The 20,236-nt window shown below is 42.1% G+C and overlaps 2 protein-coding genes across 2 annotated transcripts; one reads left to right on the forward strand and one right to left on the reverse strand.

Moving 5' to 3' along the window:
• The first annotated feature begins 12,960 nt into the window (after positions 1-12,960).
• On the forward strand, positions 12,961-14,828 carry LOC125186828 (RHOMBOID-like protein 3). The gene is made up of 5 exons (XM_048083284.2): positions 12,961-13,338; positions 13,748-13,911; positions 13,988-14,151; positions 14,223-14,476; positions 14,564-14,828. Exons 1-5 carry the CDS (start codon positions 13,073-13,075, stop codon positions 14,676-14,678), a joined length of 963 nt encoding a protein of 320 aa, XP_047939241.2. The 5' UTR covers positions 12,961-13,072; the 3' UTR covers positions 14,679-14,828.
• A 1,531-nt stretch (positions 14,829-16,359) lies between these two features.
• On the reverse strand, positions 16,360-19,575 carry LOC125190248 (putative methyltransferase PMT16). Its single transcript, XM_048087496.2, has 6 exons — positions 18,581-19,575; positions 17,887-18,097; positions 17,533-17,821; positions 17,053-17,445; positions 16,886-16,963; positions 16,360-16,800 (listed from the first exon to the last, which is right to left on the reverse strand). Exons 1-6 carry the CDS (start codon positions 19,289-19,291, stop codon positions 16,581-16,583), a joined length of 1,902 nt encoding a protein of 633 aa, XP_047943453.1. The 5' UTR covers positions 19,292-19,575; the 3' UTR covers positions 16,360-16,580.
• Between the last annotated feature and the right edge of the window lie 661 nt (positions 19,576-20,236).

Consider the following 20,236-nt stretch of genomic DNA (forward strand, 5'->3'; position numbering starts at 1 on the left):
AAAATTGTCAAATACTAGGGTGTTAATCCAATTGGCTGATAGGTCGTGTATTAACCCTGAGGGTGTGTTAGAAAATGTGCTGGTCAGGATACAGAACTTTACTTATCCCGCTGATTTTTATGTCATTAAAATGAGTGAACCAGAAGCTAGGGAGTCTAGCAGGATATTGTTAGGAAGACCATTTTTAAGAACGGCTAAGACAATTGTGGATATGGCCGAAGGGACAATATGCATTGACTTTAATGGTGAGAAATTTGTCTTTGACATCAACGAAGCCATGAAGAGACCAATAGACTCTGAAAATCTATGTTATGTTGATGTAATTGACCCCCTAGTCCAAGAGTTTCTTGAGACCGAATTATTGCAGGAAAAGCTCCAAGCTTTGGATGCGTATGCCCAAGCTGATGTGGAAGCAGCCGCATGGTGTGATCTGATAAGTAGCCGAGGGTTGACTGACGAAGAGATCGAGGAAGCAATTATGGAATTCTGTCAGAAGTCAGAGCTAGCAGGATCCGTAGGGGCCGTGGTACCGGCCAGTAGGGAGGAAAAATCAGATGCTGAACAGGAACAAGAGGAGGATTCAGAGAAGAACCCTTTACCTACAGACACACTACCCCCGCAAGTGGAGTTGAAAAAATTGCCAGAAAACCTTAAGTATGCCTACCTAGGGGAGGAAGACTCATTCCCCGTAATCATCAACAGCGGGTTGACTGAACAACAAGAGGCAAGACTACTGACCATGCTGAGCAAAAACAAGAGGGCTATTGGATGGAGCCTTACGGACCTGGTAGGTATAAGCCCGGACGTCTGCATGCACCACATTAGGCTAGAGGATGGAGCTAAGGTGCATAGGGACTCTCAAAGAAAGGTGAACCCAAACATGCGAGAAGAGATACTGAAGGAAATCTTGAAGTTGCTCTCACTGGGCATTATATACTCGGTGCCAGACAGTGAATGGGTTAGCCCAATCCATATGGTCCCCAAGAAGTCAGGGATCCAGGTGATTAAGAATGAGAGGAATGAACTAGTGCCCACCAGACTAGTTACTGGTTGGCGAATGTGTATAGATTACCGAAAGCTGAACGCTGCAACCAGGAAGGACCACTTCCCCCTGCCATTCATCGATCAAATGCTGGAGCGACTGGCTGGGAGGAAGTATTTCTGCTTTTTGGATGAGTACAGCGGATACTTTCAAATCTATGTGAACCCGGAGAACCAGGATAAGACCACATTCACGTGCCCATTTGGAACCTATGCGTATAGGCGTATGCCATTTGGCCTATGCAACGCCCCCGGTACTTTCCAACGGTGCATGATGAGCATATTCTCGGACTTGATTGAAAACTGTATAGAGATCTTTATGGATGATTTCACTGTCTATGGAGACTCTTTCGATTCGTGCTTGCAACATTTGGATGTAGTGCTAGGGAGGTGTCAAGCAAAGAGTCTGGTCTTGAACTTTGAGAAATGCCATTTTATGGTTACAGAAGGAATTGTTCTAGGACACGTGGTGTCGGAAAAAGGAATCCAGGTGGATCAAGCTAAGGTGGATGTCATATCCAAACTACCTTTCCCTACTGATCAGAAAGGAATAAGAGGTTTCCTTGGCCATGCGGGGTTTTATCGAAGATTTATCAAGGATTTCGCCAAGATTGCCCAACCACTCACCAGGCTTCTCCAGAACGAGGTGGAATTCATCTTCGATGAGCATTGCAAGGCTGCTTTCAACCTCCTTAAGGAAAAATTGATTTCTGCACCAATCATTCAGGCTCCTGACTGGGATCACCCCTTCGAGGTGATGTGCGATGCTAGTGACTATGCAGTGGGGGCCGTGCTGGGTCAGAAGATAGACAGAAAAAGGTACGTGATATTCTATGCATAAAAAACCCTGAATCAAGCCCAACGGAATTATGACACCACCGAGAAGGAGATGTTGGCGGTTGTCTATTCGTTCGAGAAGTTCAGGCAGTACCTACTGGGATCCAGAGTCATCGTCTAAACTGATCATGCGGCGATCAAGTATCTCATTGCGAAGAAGGAGTCAAAGCCTCGACTAATCAGATGGGTGCTGCTTTTACAATAATTCGACTGGGAGGTAGAAGACAAGAAGGGAGTTGAGAACAAGGTAGCGGACCACTTGAGCAGAATAATACAAGAAGGGAACAGTGAAGATGTAAGGGATCGATTCCCGGAAGAGCATTTATGTGAAGTAATTTTCTCCGCAAGGAAGATCAATTGGGAAGAAGTGATGAGACTTACTGGTCAGGACGCAACAACCAAGGGTAAGGAGAAAGTGGGACAGGAACCCTGGTATGCGGACTTGGCAAACTACTTGGTAACAGGAGAGCTGCCAATGGTGCCAAACGTAACAAAGGCTCAGAGGATGAAGATCAAGAGCGAGGCAAGGTATTATTTCTGGGACGACCCGTACTTGTGGAAGGCAGGAGCAGACCAGGTCATTAGAAGATGTGTTCCTGACTGGGAGCAACGGGATGTACTGACGCATTGCCACTCCTTGGCATGTGGAGGGCATTTCGGACCTAGGAAGACTGCTAGAAAAGTGCTAGATAGCGGATTCTACTGGCCAACCCTGAATAGAGATGCATACGAGTTCTGCAAGGGTTGTGACCGTTGCCAACTCACCGGTGGAATCTCCGCAAGGGATGAAATGCCGCAAGTTCCAGTGATAGTTTGTGAGGTGTTTGACATCTGGGGTATGGACTTCATGGGTCCTTTTCCCTCATCTTATGGAAACTCCTACATCTTAGTGGCAGTTGACTACGTGTCGAAATGGATAGAGGCCAAGGCCATAAGCACTTGTGAATCTAAAGAAGTCACAAAGTTCCTCAAGAGTCATATATTCAGCCGGTTTGGGATACCAAGAGCAATCATCTCTGATCAAGGGACTCACTTTTGCAACCGAACGGTCGAAGCATTGATGAAGAAGTACGGAGTTCATCACCGCCTATCCAGTCCTTATCACCCCCAAGCCAACGGGCAGGCAGAGATCTCAAACAGGGAAATAAAGAGCATTTTAGAGAAGACAGCCAACCCCTCCAGAAAAGATTGGAGCATAAGGTTGGAAGATGCTCTGTGGCAATATCGGACAGCATACAAAACTCCTATAGGGATGTCCCCCTATCGCATCGTCTTTGGGAAGATGTGTCACTTGCCAGTGGGAATTGAGCACCGAGCATACTGGACAGTACAACAGGTTAATGTGGATGCTAAGGCCTGTGAAGAGGAAAGGAAGCTGCAACTGCAAGAGCTGGAAGAGCTCAGATTGGAGTCATTCGACTCAGCCATGTGGTACAAGGAGAAAACAAAGATGTGGCACGACAAAAATCTGAGAACCAAGGATCTCCAAGTTGGCCAGAAAGTACTACTCTTCCAGTCAAGATTGAAGCTGATGCCTGGGAAGCTCAAATCAAAATGGGCAGGACCTTATATTATCACTGCATTACGTGCTAATGGAGCGGTCGAGATTTCAGGGAGTATCCCTAACTTCGAATCTTTTGTCGTTAATGGACATAGATTGAAAATATATAGGGAAAATGAAGAGGTGTGTGCAGTGGAAGAAATTCCACTACACTTTAAGAGCATCTAAATGACCAGTAGGAAAGGGATTTGAAGTTTCACTTGGTCAGCAGCATAGTATTGTACTTACTGGCCGGGTAAAACTTCAAATACCCTTAGTAAGGATGTAAATATTGTAAATAATTGTTATTTTAATTTAAGTCAAGAAAGAAAAACAACAAAAAGATTTTTTTTCGGATCTTAAATATTAATTCGGAGTTCGTACTGACCACGAGAATGCCACTTGGTGAAACTCTGAATTATATTAAAGAGCCATTTATCTACTTTTTCTATTTCTAGCTAATTGAGAAGAGGGAGTTGAGTAAAGTTTGAATTTTGGGCGTGTTGCAGCTTTGCAGGCGAGTGCAGAGCTGGGAGGCGCGTGAGGCAAGGACGTGACAAGCAACGTCCAATCGGCTGTCAGCAAGCACAACCGCCTCCCACACGAAGCGTCTCAACCGAGCGACCGCCTACAACCGGTCAAAACCCTCAACTGCCCACCCCTTTATAAAACACCCCACCGCCTACTCCCCTTCACTTTACAAACCCTTACCTGCACTCTCTCTCTCTCACAACCACCACCCCCACTCCGAAAAACCACCACCCACTACAGAAACTACCGCAAACCACACCGGCACAGCCATGGCAAAGAAGAAAGCAACCATCAACCGAGCATCTACCGCCGGCGGGGCCTCGTCTGAACCCCAGACAGCAGCCGAAGCAAGGCCGCCAAGCCCACAACAAGCACAACCACCGCCGACGACACAAACTCCGGCGATGGTTCCTTTAGACGCATTGGCGGCGGTTCTAAGCCAACAGGACCCCAACAGAGACTGGGCAACAACCCTAGCCGGATTTGGCTTAACCGGAGGAGTGCCGGCGACATCAAACCCTACCCCAACCATAACCACAGAAAATCCACCCACCACCACCCCAAAAACCTTAATTCCGACGTCCGAAAATATTTCCCCAACAATTGCTGCACAAGCAGAACCCTCCCACCCTTCTCTCACACACCAAACAGAGCCGCTGGACGTCAGCCCGCTTTCCGCCTATCAAGATCCCAACTGGGGAGAAACGGAAGATAAGGAAGGTGGAGGGAAGGCAAGCGAGAGCAAGAAGGATGAAGCAGAGGAGATTAGGACCACTAAAGCAGATATCGATGCAGCGAAGGAGGAGATAGATCTGAACGAAACGGCCAGGAAGCAAGGGATAATGACAGAGGAAGAATTTCAAGCGGTTTTGGGTAAAGGGGATCGAATCGTGGTGAACCCTGAAGGGGTGGCTGAGGTACTGGACCTCGCATCCCAGGCAGTAGGGAAGGAGGAAGCAACAAAGAAAGCGGAAAGGTCGGAAGGGGTAGCCCACCAGTCAGTAGAGGAGAAGACAGACGAACAACCGAAAAGAGCCGAACAACTTGAAGAGGAGAGACGAGACCCAGAAACACCTCAAGAGGAAGCCTCAGTGGTGACTAAACCCAAACCAGTAAAGAGGAGGCTAGTGTTGAAAAACGACCCCAAGGCGGAAAGGCAGAAACCCCAAAGAGTGTCACAGAGATGTTTGGGAAAGTGGACGTCCAACAAGGCAGGAGCAAACACCGTCATAGATGCAGTGGAGATTTCGAGTGATGCCGAGAAGACTACTCCTACAAAACCTGGGGAGGAGCCCTCGAATGCTAGCCAGGAGGACACCCAATTGGCAACAGGGACAGTATCAACAACGCCGACTGACCAGGAGGAAAATACTGACAAGGTGGCTGAGGGTCTGGACCTCGCATCAGAGTCAGTAGGTCGGGAGGAGGCAGCAAGAAGTGATACTAGTACCCGCATGGTGGCCGAGCCTACCGCCCAGGAGGACACTTCAACACAAGCCGACGAGGTAGCAGAGGCAATGGATGTCGAAGAGACTAAGTACATTCAAGAAAGGAAGAGAAAGGGGAAAGCCCATGTCAAAAAGAAACAAGTAAAAAAGAAGCAGCGCACTGCCAATGCAAGCATAGTGATCAGAGAGCCAGAAGAGAAAGAGAGATCAAGTGACACAGACTACACTTCCAGCGAGGATTCTGACTCAGAGAGTGATATCTCTCTGGAAGGAGAAGACTATCACGAGCAGCAGCTCCCAGACAACCACCTTGAACTAGTCCACCCTCCGGTAGAAAGGATCGTGTACCGGCGGTGGAGGGTAACGCTCACCAATGAGCTTATGGAGGACATGAAGCACTTCGACACCCAAAAGCTTCAAGATGCATTTGACGACAAAGATGACAGTAGCAAGCAAGTCAAATCCGGAAAGGTACTCCATATACCCTCTTTGGATGAGTTGTCTGTTCGTGATTCTTTCCTGGCCAGTATAGAGGCGTTGGGCTTTGAGTGGCTGTTAGATAACAGGGACCCAGAGATATCCGTGAGATTAGCGAAGGAGTTTTTCACCACGTTTAGGTTCTAAATAACCACAGACCTAGACGAGGTGTCAATCTCCTTTAGGATATTCGGTGGTGAACTGTCGATGAGTTTGATAGAGTGGACTGTCAGATTGGGAATGTGTAGCCTGGAGGAGGCTATAGGGCCGGACTGGAGAAGCCGTGAGAGGGGGGTACCGAGGCGTCATATAGAATTTGAGCCCCAGGAAGCCTGGGAGGAGTTAACCCACCCCAATGCCGGCCAGTTCGCCTCCACAAAATCCAGATCCATACCACTTCAACAATTCCATGCTACGGTTGGTGCAACTCTACTTAGGCTACAACCTGCTGGGGCAGAGTAACTCAGCCGCCAGAACGTCCATGACAGAATTGTACCTAGTGTGGTGTGCTAAGCGTGGAAGAAACTTACACTTGGGATTCTGGACAGCCTACCAATGCCATCTAATAGCCACCTACCCAGCCAGAAACTTGTCCCTCTGCAACATCCTAGGAGCTTTCGTGCGCAACAACATCATCATAACAGAGGCAGAGGACCTGTCTCCAATGTACATGGTCGACGCTCCTGGCCTATTTGATGTACCCTTCTTTGTCCGCACCAACTTGGTATATTATAGAGAAGGAGTACCCAGTTCTACCCAATGGGAGAAGCCCCTGGGGGAAGGGCACAACAAGGCCAGGAGGTGCAAGCTGCCCCGATCGACCAAGCGCAGAGGCTGAGGCAAGAGAATTTGGAGCGGGCAGTGACTGAGCTGGCTGAGGAGAACAGACAATCGCGGGCGGAGATGGCGAAACTGACAGCACTGATGGAGAGCGTACTAAAGGAGTTGGCAAGAGGAAAAACAAGCAATGAAGCTGGACCAAGCGGACATGGAGGACAAGATGCTGGAACCACCGGACCTGAGGAAAAAGAAAGTGATGAGCAAGAGGAGGACGATGAAAACCAACCCGGACCTGCTGAGGAAGAACCAACGGACCCACCTGCACAGAACCCTGCCCCAAGAAGGAGCAGGAGGAACATCTGATCGAACCACCCCAACTGACCAGTTAGTTTTTCTTTTTGATTTTTTTTTAGTGTTTCTTTTATTATGTTATTATGTTTTTCTTTGGTGCATATGTTATAATGTTTTTCTTTGTGTTTAGTCGTGAGCATGTTACCTCACACTTAGCCTACTGCGTAGTCTAAGTGTGAGGAGTTTATATGTTTATATTTCATGTTTGTAAATATGTTGTTCTGTTTCGTGCATCTATGTTTATATCTGAAAATCTCCCACTTAGCCTATTGCATAGTCTAAGTGTGAGAAGTTTTAGATATAATATGTGTTTGTCATAAGTGTGTGTCCGTCATACTAGCCATTCCCACTTTTCACTTCACAGCCCGTATCTGGGGCAGACACTTGTGAAGTGAGAGGAGGGAGCTAATGGCCAGTATGACATGTATATATGTGTTATTTGAGTCAGTACATGTTAGTTTTCTTTTTAAGGTTTGTTAGGTCTAGGAATTATGTGTTATGTTTTATGAATGGGCTTAAAACTCAACTGCCTCGAACTGACGGTGAGGGGAATTGAGGGAGATAAGACATGCCAGCAAACGGAAACCACCCCCTCCAGTAACCCCTAGTCAGTATAGATGATGCGAGTATGAAGGAAAAACCCAACCCTTAGGTCAGACACGAAAGCCCTCTTAAATAGGTGAGTTAAAGGCCTAAGGTGGAACCACTTTCCACTAAATACTGAAAAAAAAAGAAGAGAGGCTACCACATGATGTCTAGGGCAAGGTGACCGCGTGTAGCAAACCCTGAAGGCAGTAGGAAACCCCCCCCCCCCCCCAAAAAAAAAAAAAAAAAAAAAACCTACCCTTAGAACCCCACTTTCTAGCCTGACTTATACCCCGAAATAAACCATCAGCCCCTGGAACTGTGTGCGTGCAAGGCATGAGGCAAGGAGGCAACTGACCAGGAGGACATACAAAAAGGAACCAGCTGAAGAAGAGAAAAACAAAGAAAGAAGCAGAAAATCGATCTGAAGTTTCCAGATCCAAAAAAAAAATAGAAGAAGGAATAAGGGTGGCGAAGCCACAAAGAAGAAAATTGAAGAAAATGGTCGCAGATACTTGACCACAAAAAGACGAAGGAAGAAGAAGGAATAAGGGTGGCGAAGCCACAAGAAGCTACTGACCAGTTGGAAGCCAATGTCAGAAATTGTCCAGCAAAAGAAGGAGCCCTAGCCAGAAGCCCGAATGCACACAGTTCTCCCTCATCAAAATAAAAAGTTAGTTTTTGAACTTAGAGCCTTAAGGACAACTACCCCAAACACTACAAGCCACTAGCCCCATTACAAGCCTTAAAGACCTTCGGGGGCTGCATGTGAGATCTGAGTCCGAAACATCTGTGGTTTAGCATTGAGAGAAAACAGTCCTAACATCCCCTGTGAGGAATGAGTGACTGAGTGAACCCAGTGTTTGGCCTGGGATTGGGTGATCTTGACAAGCAGATATACTGGCTGGGGAAGAAAGGAGGGCGGCGGAAGTTCAAGGCTGCCTAAGGCCGGATTGCACCTGATCTCGAGGGGAAGGGTGGTTGATAATATAGCCTGTTCTATGTGTTAAAGTTAACTATATGTGTATGTGTTTGTGTCGTTAGTGTTTTCTTTTCTTTTGCGTCAGAGTCTTGAGTCTAGCTAGGTAGAGTCGGTCAGGGGGAGTAACCAGGCTCGAATTCGACTTATTTCTTTTTGTTTGTCTTCACGCTTGAGGACAAGCATGTGGTAAGTGTGAGCAGTTTGATAAGTCGTATTCTAAGCCTTGGTTACTGGTCAGTATGTCGTGAAATACATGTATTATCTGCAAAACAGTTGCTAAAGTGTGCAGGATTGAAGGATCCAAGTCAGTAGGTGACGATTCGGGTGACGCAAGTGAAAAGGGCACTAGAAGGGTGCGATACTGACCAGAATGCATGCCAGAGAAAAGGCTCGAGATGGAGAAGGAGGATAGCTGGGATGATCATTGACAAGAGCAAAAAGGTCAAAGTGCGGGAGAAGTCTACCCTAAAAGCAAGGGCAAGCCTCCCTATAAAAGAAGCCACTTGGAGAGAGAAAAAAAAAAAAAAAGTTCAGTTCGGAGTTTGACAATCACTTAGTAGAATTCTTTCTAGAAGATCCATCCTTCAGCATTATCCTACCTCTCGTTCCTCGCCACAGCCATGGTCACTTAACGTCCAAGAGTCTGCCGGAGAAGTCATCAGTTCGTCTTTCCAGCCAGTTGTCGCAGTAGTATAGTAGTATCATCGCCCGGAGTGGCAAAAACAATCTTAATCGCTTTCTTAGTTAAGGTTTACTTGTTTTCATCGCTAGTTATTCTGCAAACACTCATCGTTGTTGCCTTTTTGAAGTACTTGTTAAATTCCAGCTTTTACGTTATGAAGTTTCTATTTCGCATGTCACTTTGGTTTGAGTTTGCTTCATTCTGCCTAGGGAAGTTAGATTTAGTTATTGCTTTCAATTTCTAAGTTTTATTTCTTGTCGAGAGCGGTTGATTTGAAGTTGTAGCTAAGTTAGTCAAGTTTTTATGCATGAATTTCCTTTCTACGTAGTGATTACCACCTTGCATGTCAGTCAGTAGAAGCAAAAGCTGCAGTTACCGTTTAATTTAAGTTTAAGCATTTTAATCAATGAATCTTAAGCTTGAATTTGTGAATCTGAAGTTCAGTCATGGTGTTTGTGTTTATCTAAATTCTGTCAATACTTGGTGAAGAAGAAAACGTCAGAATCAACTTTAGTTTGAACCACTTTTACTTTTAAGTTACTTTTTACTTTTGTTCCCTACTTTTCAGAGGTACTATCCACACTTGTCAGAAAGCTCCCAGCCATCAGATACACTTTGTTTTCTAACTTTCCTCTTTTAGTAACTGTCTACTTTCCACATGTCTCTGATACACCTTGTTCCCTATTTTCACGAACACTTCCACGTCTGTTATTTTCCCGCCTACTAGTCAGTAGAGTACCACCTTTATTTCCCGTCTAGGTAAAATCTCAACCCAAGCGTGGTAGCTAACCAAAACACCCAGGAAAGTCACCACAGTTATCAAAACGTGTCCATCCTCGTGGGATTCGATCCTTACCTCCATTATACTAGCCAGTAGAAATGGGTTGAGGAAATTTGTTTGAAGTCAGGTCTCGGTCGTCGTATCAACGACTCAGCTGGATCGGGAATCTCTTCCTGATCAGTTGGATACACTCCAATTCCACGTGCGAAACCATCAAGGATAAACAACCTACGCCTAGACACCACTTCACCGCGTCCATATATAGTTGTAAAAGTTGGGCCAAAATATGCCATCAATGCTTGGGCCTGTACAGCTAATATACTAATTTTAGCTCCCTTGCATATTATTCTTTTTTCATGCAATGCCCATTAATTAAATCTTTGATAAAGAATAACAAAACAAATCATAACACTTACTCAGAGAAAAAACACAAAACAAATATTACTTCCTTTTCATTAAAAAAATTTGGAACGAATCAAAAAATGTTAGGGCTAATTACTTCACAATGAGTGATAAGTAGAGGTTATGTTTGTTTGCTTACAAGTTTTATAAACAGTGTATACCTTATTTGGTTATAATAAATGGCTTAGTTCAAAAAGAAAAATATCCACACAAAGTTAATCCTCTTTAATGGATTATAGTTACAATTATTTTATCCTATGTATTCGAACCACATTTCAATCATTGGCCTATAAATTGAAAAGGAAAAGGAGATTTTGGTATCATTCAATCGAAAGTAATTTGAGAGAGATGTGAACCAACTAATACACTAATCAGTTCAAATGTATCATTATGAATATATCAACTACCTCAAAACGGATTTTGCCGCATGTATCTTGACCTACGGCCGAGATTATTCTAGGTGCACGTTAGCATCAGGCCAACCCACACTTACACGTCATCAAATTTAGAATATTTCCACTCCCTTCTTTTATATCGTGCTTATCGACATATACTTTTTATTTGGTAGTAAATTAATTCCATTTACTCATTAAACTTTAAAATATAGGACGATTCTTATTGCTAAAGTGAAGTTTATTATGCATGTGAAATTAGAAGGATGGATAATAATGAGAGAAGTGTTAAGTTTGCTTATTGTTAATTTGATATGCATGACGGTTATTCAATTGCTATGTTTATGGTCATTTTGTTAAATATTTTTTCGTCAACTCGTTCTTTTTGGGTTCTATTGTGTATGAAGGATTGAGGTTAATAGATTTATCCAATTACTAATACCCCTGTCTTGATAAGCTTGTTGAAATGTCGATATTTGATATCATTTCTTGTTTTGAATCATATCAAGCTTGTCGATTGAGGCTGAATTTCCAGGGTGATAAATTGGAACACATGCACGACATTAGACCATCCCCAATCGTACACCAAAACTCATTTTTGGTGTAAATAATTTCTCCAACCGTACACCAAACTCAAACCCATTTTTGGGGTTTTCAATGAAATAACACCAAATATGGTGTTTACTCCAAAATTTTGTTAGACAAATACTCAAAAATGGTGTAAACTTAAAGATGGTGTAAATGGTTGGAGTAAAACTACTTTTTGGTGTGACGTATACTCAAAAATGGGTTTGAGTTTGACGTAAATGGTTGGAGATGGCCTTAGTATGCCAATTATGCCAAATTTGCTTCTTTTTTAATCATATTATTTGGTTTTATTTTATTGAGACGAGGATTCAAAGAAACATGTGTCTGAACTACTTCTGTTGGGATTTTGCAGCGAAAATACGCATATTACAAATAGATATATTTAGGTCATTATGTGAAACTAATTTTATTAATAATAATTTAATTATTTTTTTCTTTTGTTTATTCTTATGTTACCAATTATGAGGAAGTGAACAATGATTAACTAATTAGCAATCTCAAACTAAAACTAAATCTTAGCCATTAGATTAGAAGATCTAGTTGTTGAAATAATATCATTATATTTTTAATTTAAAAAATTAATAAATAAAATTAAAGGGTATTAATGTCAATTCTCTCTCATTAAAATCATCTTAAAACTTTAAATTTACTTAACTCTATCGATTTAAATTATTTTTTCGCAAAAAATATATCAAATTAAAGATAATTTTATAAAGATTCCAACGAGATCTCAATTGCATATGTTCCAACGACGTTCAGATGATGAAATTTGATATTTTTTATTTTAGTTTTCGTAAATGTTGATAACTAGATTTTTATCAACAAATACATCAAAAAATCTCAATAAAACCATGTTAAAATCTCAATAAATATGTGCTGATATTTTCTTGTACTAGTGTTGATATTTTTATGTGATAGTGTTAATATTTGTAATACACTATGTTGATATAAAAAAATATTCACGAAAATTATCATATGATAACATAATGACGATATTACCATTTTGTTGATATTTTATCTACTATTTATTGAGTTTCGTAAGATTAATCTCATCCACTCATTTTAAAATCTAAGAGTGAAGATAATTTTGGATTAGAGTGCTATAAGCATTAGAATATGACCCACCAATTATATATTGAAATATGTGCTTTTCAAAATTAGAAACGTAGAGAATATTATTTATAGAGATTAGAGGATGAAATATTTAAAAGAAGAATTTAAAAAATTCGAATAAATTAATTTAAAATCTCGAATATTTCGTTTTCACTATTCACTGACTGGTCAAAACTATGATTAAGGAGTAGCTTTGGAAAATATAACCACACTAAAGTATAGAGAGATACCTCCAAATCTCGACCGTTTTGTTCCCACCACATTCTAGTAGACTGGCCAATAAAATTCACCCACGTCATCAAGTATACCAGAGTATGATGAATCGATACATAGGTGATCGACACCTCACAGCAATGGCACGGTCCACGTTCTCTCTCCCTCTCTTAAATGTTTAAAACCCACTAATCCCACTTCACTACACGATTCACTGCCCAAATTTAACGCCAATAAATCCCACAGTTTCACTTCCATAATTCAATTAGTACTCCTTTTTATAGAGAGAGAGGGAGAGGGAGAGGGAGAGAGAAACAGAAGGTCTGAGAATGAGCGCGCAGGACATCGAGGGGAAGGGTTCAGCAGCAGAAACCTCGTACGCGGTCGAAGAGAGGGAGAGGAGCTGGATATCGTGGCTGATTCCGGTGTTCGTGCTTGCCAACGTCGCCATGTTTGTCATCCTCATGTATTTCAACAACTGCCCCAAGCATATCAGAAGCAGGGGAGATGGCGACAAGTGCGTCGCCCGCTTCCTTTCCCGCTTCTCCTTTCAGCCTCTCTCACAGAATCCTCTGTTCGGCCCTTCTTCTTCCACGTAACTCTCTCTTTCAATTACTACTATTGCTTTTCTGATTTTGCTGTCAATTCGATTAAAGATCAAATTTTTAATAACATTTTCTCCATTTTCGGAGGGAAATTTGTTGATTATTGATGGATTCATCACCTTTAATTTTTAAATGCTGTGTGGTTTTGTTGGGTGAAGAGGTTGAGCGTCCCTTTCCTTTATTCAGAAAATAGAAATCAACAACTCTGTTGTCACTTGTCCAACCACTGTTTCCTCCTCACTAACTTTATTTGGTTGCTACTACTCATATGATTGTAGCTTCAATTATTTCTCTACCTATGTTTGAAGATGGAAAAAAAGTTGAAACTTTACTCAATAATTGATGATGCTAGTCCAAATTAATAATGTTGTCATGCTTATACTATTGGTATTGATGAAGGTTGGAGAGATTGGGGGGTCTTAGCTGGGAGAAGGTGGTGCATAAGCATCAAGGCTGGAGGCTTATCTCCTGTATCTGGCTACATGCTGGTCTACTACATTTGCTTGCCAATATGCTCAGCCTCGTCTTCATCGGCATACGCCTCGAGCAGAACTTCGGATTTGGTAACTTATGTTTATCTATTCTTTCTATATCTGATCATCTGAAAACTAAGAAATCTTGTGCTATTTGTCTTTTTAGTACGCATTGGCACAATCTATCTGTTATCTGGATTTGGTGGGAGTGTGCTTTCTGCTCTTTTCATAAGGAATAGTATCTCTGTTGGTGCATCTGGTGCACTTTTTGGGCTTCTCGGAGCAATGCTTTCTGAGCTGATTACAAACTGGTCTATATATACGAACAAGGTCGAGTGATCTTCATGTTTTTCTTGGTTTGAGGCCTAAGATATTGTGCTCATGTTCGTCGATTTTCGCAGGTTGCAGCACTGTTGACGCTTATAGTGATAGTGGTGATCAATCTAGGCGTTGGGATTCTTCCTCACGTTGATAACTTTGCTCATATCGGTGGATTCCTGACGGGCGTTCTCCTTGGATTCATCCTCCTTCCTCGTCCTCAGTTCGCGTGGCTAGAACGCCACAACCCTGCTGCTGGGATTCGTGGCGTGGCGCCCAAATATAAGGGGTACCAGTATGTGCTGCTCGTTGTGTCCGTGGGGCTGCTCATCGTGGGGTGAGTATCGACTACTCTAGTCTCATTTTTTGGCCTTGGAAAATCGCAGGCATTGTATTGATGCGTGTGGTGCTTGAAATTGCACAGGTTTAGTGTTGGAGTGGTGATGTTGTTCCGAGGGGTGAATGCGTACGAGCGATGCCATTGGTGCCGGTACGTTAGCTGCGTCCCAACCTCGAAATGGAAGTGCGACAGCACTTGATGTAGTCATTTTAGATGGGGACATGTATGCTATGCTGTTTCTAATTGTTAGTCTGTTTGGCATATTTGTTTCCCAGCCTTTTGTTTTTCCTTCAGACATGGATTATAGCATGCTTTTCTTGTGTTAATTAATTCATTTTAGTTACAACTACACCTACATATAGCTGGATCTTTTATCTTCACCTTTTTTTTAATCCAATCTCTAAATTAGTCTGTGGATTGTATTGGTTTAGTTGGTTTACATGCTCCAAGAAAAACCAAAAAACCTGTTGAGTATTCTGGATTTTATATTTGAACAAATATAAAATACCTTGACTTCTATGCTTACTACCTAGATTCCATGAATCAACAATTGGAAAACATTATAAAGTCAAAGCATGACGACCACACAAGAAAAAGAAAGAGGAAGGGAAAAAAAAGGTTTGTCTCCCAAATATTAATCTTTCACAAGCAATGAATTTCATGATCAATCACAGTCCTATACAAATTAAAAAGTACTATAACTTTTTAACTATCTACAAGAATTGTCATGTTGCAAGGTGAATCTATTAGAATTGTCCTGATCAATTTTAGTTGCATCTCGTTCGCATTATTTAAATTATAATTAGACTAGGGATGTCAATCGGATTAACTCGCTCGAGTTCGAGAGAATCTATTTGGATTGTTGGGTTATTTGTTAGATGTCATTCGAGTTATAATTTTTTTGAGTTATAAGGCTACCCCAACGTGCCATCAAGCTCGTAACTCTTTTTACTAATAATATCTAAAATAAGTTAATTACACTTACAAATGAGTGTTATTTTGCTTCGACAGTAATATGTGTATCTTATAGAGTAACAAATATACTGTACAAATTTTTTTAAAAATTTTTATATACTCCCTCTACTACAACAAAAAGATCAGATAAGGACATTTTTAATATACTATTAAGTGCTCTAATTTGTGTGTCTAATTATACCACCAACACTTCATAAAATGTCCTTATTGTTGGTGTCCCAACTAAAATTAGGGGATACAAATATAAGTGTTCTAAAAAAAGCAAAAGATTAAGATAATTTGTCATCAACTTAGGGACGCTTTCTTTTGCGTCATAAACTATGGTTATTTTTAAAAAATTCCAAACGTTAGCAATTGCGTTACAATTTTTGTGTCCATAAAATATTAAGTTTTTTGTAGTTCTCCGTCGTAAGAGTAAAATCAAGAAAATAATAGGAGTAAACCAAAATATATTTTTTATGTACATTTGAAAAAAAAAGTATACATGTTACTAACCTTTTAAGGTTTGGAAAAAGTATTGAACAAATTCGGGCCAATCTATGGGACTCGGGTTAACTTTGGACTAACCCTGTGCGTTGCGGAGTGCGGACTATTTGGTTTAAGGTCATTCAGGTTGTAATTCTTTCTGACTATGATTTTTTTCTCCCAACCCTATGAAATTATTGAGTTAATTGAGTCAACTTGTATCTTTAGAGTTGAATTGGCATCCTTAGACAAAACTGCACATGCATAAAAATATGTAGAAACAAGTCACTATTTAACATTTAAACCGTAGGTCAGTATTAAAGATCAAACTTAGCAATAATCTAATTATTTAATTTATGTAGTGTAACGTATGTGAATTTCACCACAGTTAATTTAGTTTGATATACTAGTATGTAAGTTTCACCACAGTCAAACAGCTCTGGATCAAATCATGTGAACCCTATATATTTAATACATTATCGCACTACAAAGAACCAATCCGACACCAAAACGTAAAACATTAGACAATTCAAGTTGAGTGCAAAGCAAAAACTGAACAATTCTCTTTCAGTTGTAAATAAAAAAAAAAGACAACAAATGAAGTAATAATCATGTAAGAAAGTATAGATCAAAGCTCAACTAAGAGGCTTTAGATCAAAGTTCAACTCTGAGCTGGGGCTGTCCAATACAACTTGACTCCAAACAGAAGCTTCTCTCTCTCCAATGGCCCATCTTCATGATCCACAATCCTACTATCCCAACTCAATGCATCTGCAATCCTCTTCACCTTCAACAACACATCCACATCGTCTCGAATGATCAAGCCTCCTTCGGGTCTCAATATCCGATCCATTTCCAACATTATATCTTCTATCTCACACCTAATAACATCAATTGCACATCTTTTTTACTAACAAAACATGACTTAAGAAGTAGATTACTCAAGAGCATACATGCCACACTTACCTATCCTGGTAGAGGCTGAAAACCGAATCAGCATGAATGAGATCGTACGTTCTAGGATAAGTCGACATGGCTTCACACCTAAACCAAAAAAAAACCGAAAAACTCTCACACAATGTGGAATGGGAAATAGTATGAATGAGATAGATCAATTGTACATATACACATACCAGCTCTGGTAAGTCCCAACCAGTCCTCGCTCGTAGATGGCGCCTAGCGTGTTGGCCTTAGCCTCGACAGGGACAATGTTCATCACCCAAAGTGGATCTTGGACCAAACTAGCAGCGAATCCACCCAAGAAGGCATTCATGTCAAGGACGTTACGGTATCTCCCAGCCTTCCCAAGCTGGTTGTTGATGTTCTTGTAATAAGCAACTCGCTTACGCCATAGCTCTGTATCTTTTTGGAATATCTCAGGTGTAACCCCATCAACACTCCCCCTGCTAATCCTGGGAGGCACAGCTCTCAATCTACGCGGCCATTTCTCCACCTCGCCTCCTGCTACTTCCCCTGCATCCGACACCTCAGGCAACGGGGTCAGGCACGTCTCCAAGGTCGTATACCTGCAGACATTCCCATTCAGACAACATTACTTCAAGCCCTTAAAAAGAGCAGAGGTGTTTGTGTTAAGGATGGATGAGATGACGAACCAGGCTTTGTCCGGATCCTCTACAGGGCAAAACAAAGAGCTCTTCTTGGATTTCTTGCAACTCAAATGATTGAGAGGCTTCTGCCATATGGAGATGTCACTTCTCTCAACCAATTTATTCCAGCATAAACTCCTTGTAACATTCTCAATCTGCATCTGCTCCGCATTGAGATCATCCATTGTCCTCTCCCACCCTCTCCAGTGTTTCTTCCAGTTGATTGGTGGGCCCGAGAGGATCCAGTATCCACCCGGCCTCAAAACCCGGTCGACCTCCATCAAGTATGCCCCATCTATTGAAGAAAGCAAATGAGATTGAAGTTGAAGTAAACTAGTACAAGAGAGAATGATGTACTACCATGTTGGCCCCATGGGATTAGGCAGCGCGAGCAATGAGCCATGTCGAAGGCTCGTGAGGGGTAAGGGAGCCTCTTGGAGGCAATGACACCAATCAGAGCAGGAACCCCGCGCTCCAGAGCAAACTGCACCTGTGCTTCATGTGTATCTCTCGGTGCAAACGACATCGTCACTATGTTCCGTGACAGAAGATAAGCTCCCCAGCTTGCAACCTGCAGTCATAAACCATACATCGTCACTATCACATGATTATTTATGTCTATCTAATCAGTTGTGATTGTTGTTGATAGATACATGAAACAAACAATTGATGTGTCTAAATAGAGGCAAATCAAAAACCCAAAAATATAGGCAAAAGTTGGTTATTCCATTACTGTCCAACTCCACCTCATCCACACCTGCCTTTTGCTGCCAAATTTACTCCAATTTACTATAGAGATAATCACAAAATCACGACATAAATTATTTTACAGATAAACTAGAATTTATTATACGATATGAAAGCAATAAATGTATTTGACAATGGCAGCATGTAAAGCTGGTTTTTCAGCAAAAAACATTTCATCACGTAACACAATTCCGGGTGGCAAATTTCAAAGTTTTTTAGAAAATCCCCAAGTCAAAATCAATCGCAAACAAAGAAAAGCATCCAAAGCAGAAATACTAATAATGATAAAATTAAGTATTAGTATTACCCCGCAGCCAGTGTCGATGGCGGTCCGGATGGAGCCGTCTTTAAGATTGATGAGCTTTCCGATGTCGTCGATGTAGGCATCGGCGCCGTTGGGGAACATGGTGCCGCCGCCGGGGAAGCGGAAGCGGTCGCCCTCGAAGCGGATCCAGTTCTGGACGGCCTTCTCGACGGTGAGGTCCTTGTGCGGGACGTTGGCGTACCAGGCGAGGTCGCGGCTGAGCGGCCACTTGAAGGGGTTCTGGTAGCCGTGCGGCGCCGGGATGCGGCACTTGAGGAGCTCCTTCTTCTCCGGGCAGTGCCGCTCCCGGTATATCAGCCTGCTCCGGTCGAACCTCAGCGACCTCGCCTGGTCCTCGCACGGCGTGTACTCGCTGTATCTCACATCGCATGGCGGGAACGCCTTGACGACGTCGCTGCCGCTCAAAGCGACGTCGTTTTCGGCCGTGTGGTGGGTGGCGAAGTCGAGCTTTTGTGGTACGTTGGATTGGTCGGGTTGGGGCTGGGGCTCAAGGGTGGTGGCGTTGGCGGTGAAGCAGTTGACGGTGGGGGTGGCGGGGACGGCGTTGTGCCAGGCGCCGAAGAGGTAGGAGAGGGAGCAGAGGACGGTGAGGAGGGCGAGAGGGTATAGTTTGGATCGCTTCAATAATGAGATTCCGCCGGTGGTTACTGTTGGTTTTGAGAGAGGGGTGTAGTGTGGGCTAGAACCCCCCATTGCTATGTTTTTTGTTTTTCCAATCTCCCTTGCAATCAAGTGAGTTTATATTAAGATGGGTGTGGGGTTTGCTTGTTAGGGAGACAAGTTAAGAATCTTGAGAGAGAGAGGGAATGTGTTATGTGATACTTATGGGGGATTGCTACAACACACTTTTGTTGATAACACTACTCTGGAATTGGATGAATAAAATATAAGAAAAAGATTGAAGAATGAAATGGAGAGCTCAAGTGAAAGATGTTCTTGTGTGCTATGTTTTATACAGGTTGAAAAGGGAGGGGAATTGAATTAAAGCAGTATTAACACAAACCGTGTTTTCCGTTGGACTAATTTTGACCATGTAAAATGGAAAATAAATCTAGCCTTTTTTGGTAATTTATTGATGCGGCATTCGCAAAATCAAATTAATAGCTGTCTGTTTTCTGATCTTTATAATTTTAATACCACTAATGTGCATTATATTTGAATATGACATTATATTAATGAAATCTGAATCACAAATGAAAAATCATTAAAATACTACTTACTCCATAATTAGGTGTGTGGAAAGAGAGACGGAGATTCTACCTTTGACAAAAAAATGAAGTTTGTATAGGATATAGGAGGAGTGGAAATGAGAAGGAAGAATATATCATAACGTCAACGAATGTAATTGCAATTAATTTTTTAAGTGAATTAATTAGAACAAATTTGTATTCAGGTAACCAGAAAAACTGAGTAGGCCCTACCTCACCTCCGCTGACATTAAATGGAACCTTTTCATTCCCAAAATAGTCTCTATAATGTTTGAATATTTTGGTGTGACATTCATTGGCGAACATTCAAATTAATTTAACTTAATTAGTTTTCATTCTTCTTGCAAAATTGCATTTTTGGATGTGGAATTTGTGATTACAATGACTCGGTTAATCCTATGCTCTATAACCGGCAAGAAGAAATTAGCTG

The sequence above is a fragment of the Salvia hispanica genome, chromosome 5 (genome assembly GCF_029641045.1).
Source record: "Salvia hispanica isolate PSC_SH4W2 chromosome 5, Shi_PSC_v1, whole genome shotgun sequence".
NCBI lineage: Eukaryota > Viridiplantae > Streptophyta > Magnoliopsida > Lamiales > Lamiaceae > Salvia > Salvia hispanica.

Excerpts from the sequence above, each read along its gene's own strand:
- LOC125186828 (XM_048083284.2), top strand. The coding sequence starts at position 13,073 with ATGAGCGCGCAGGACATCGAGGGGAAGGGTTCAGCAGCAGAAACCTCG. Across the intron at positions 13,912-13,987 it reads CGAGCAGAACTTCGGATTTG|TACGCATTGGCACAATCTAT; the intron begins GTAACTTATGTT and ends TTGTCTTTTTAG. Across the intron at positions 14,152-14,222 it reads GGTCTATATATACGAACAAG|GTTGCAGCACTGTTGACGCT; the intron begins GTCGAGTGATCT and ends CGATTTTCGCAG.
- LOC125190248 (XM_048087496.2), bottom strand. The coding sequence starts at position 19,291 with ATGGGGGGTTCTAGCCCACACTACACCCCTCTCTCAAAACCAACAGTA. Across the intron at positions 16,964-17,052 it reads GTTGGGACTTACCAGAGCTG|GTGTGAAGCCATGTCGACTT; the intron begins GTATGTGTATAT and ends TTTTTGGTTTAG. Across the intron at positions 16,801-16,885 it reads TTCAGCCTCTACCAGGATAG|GTGTGAGATAGAAGATATAA; the intron begins GTAAGTGTGGCA and ends TGATGTTATTAG.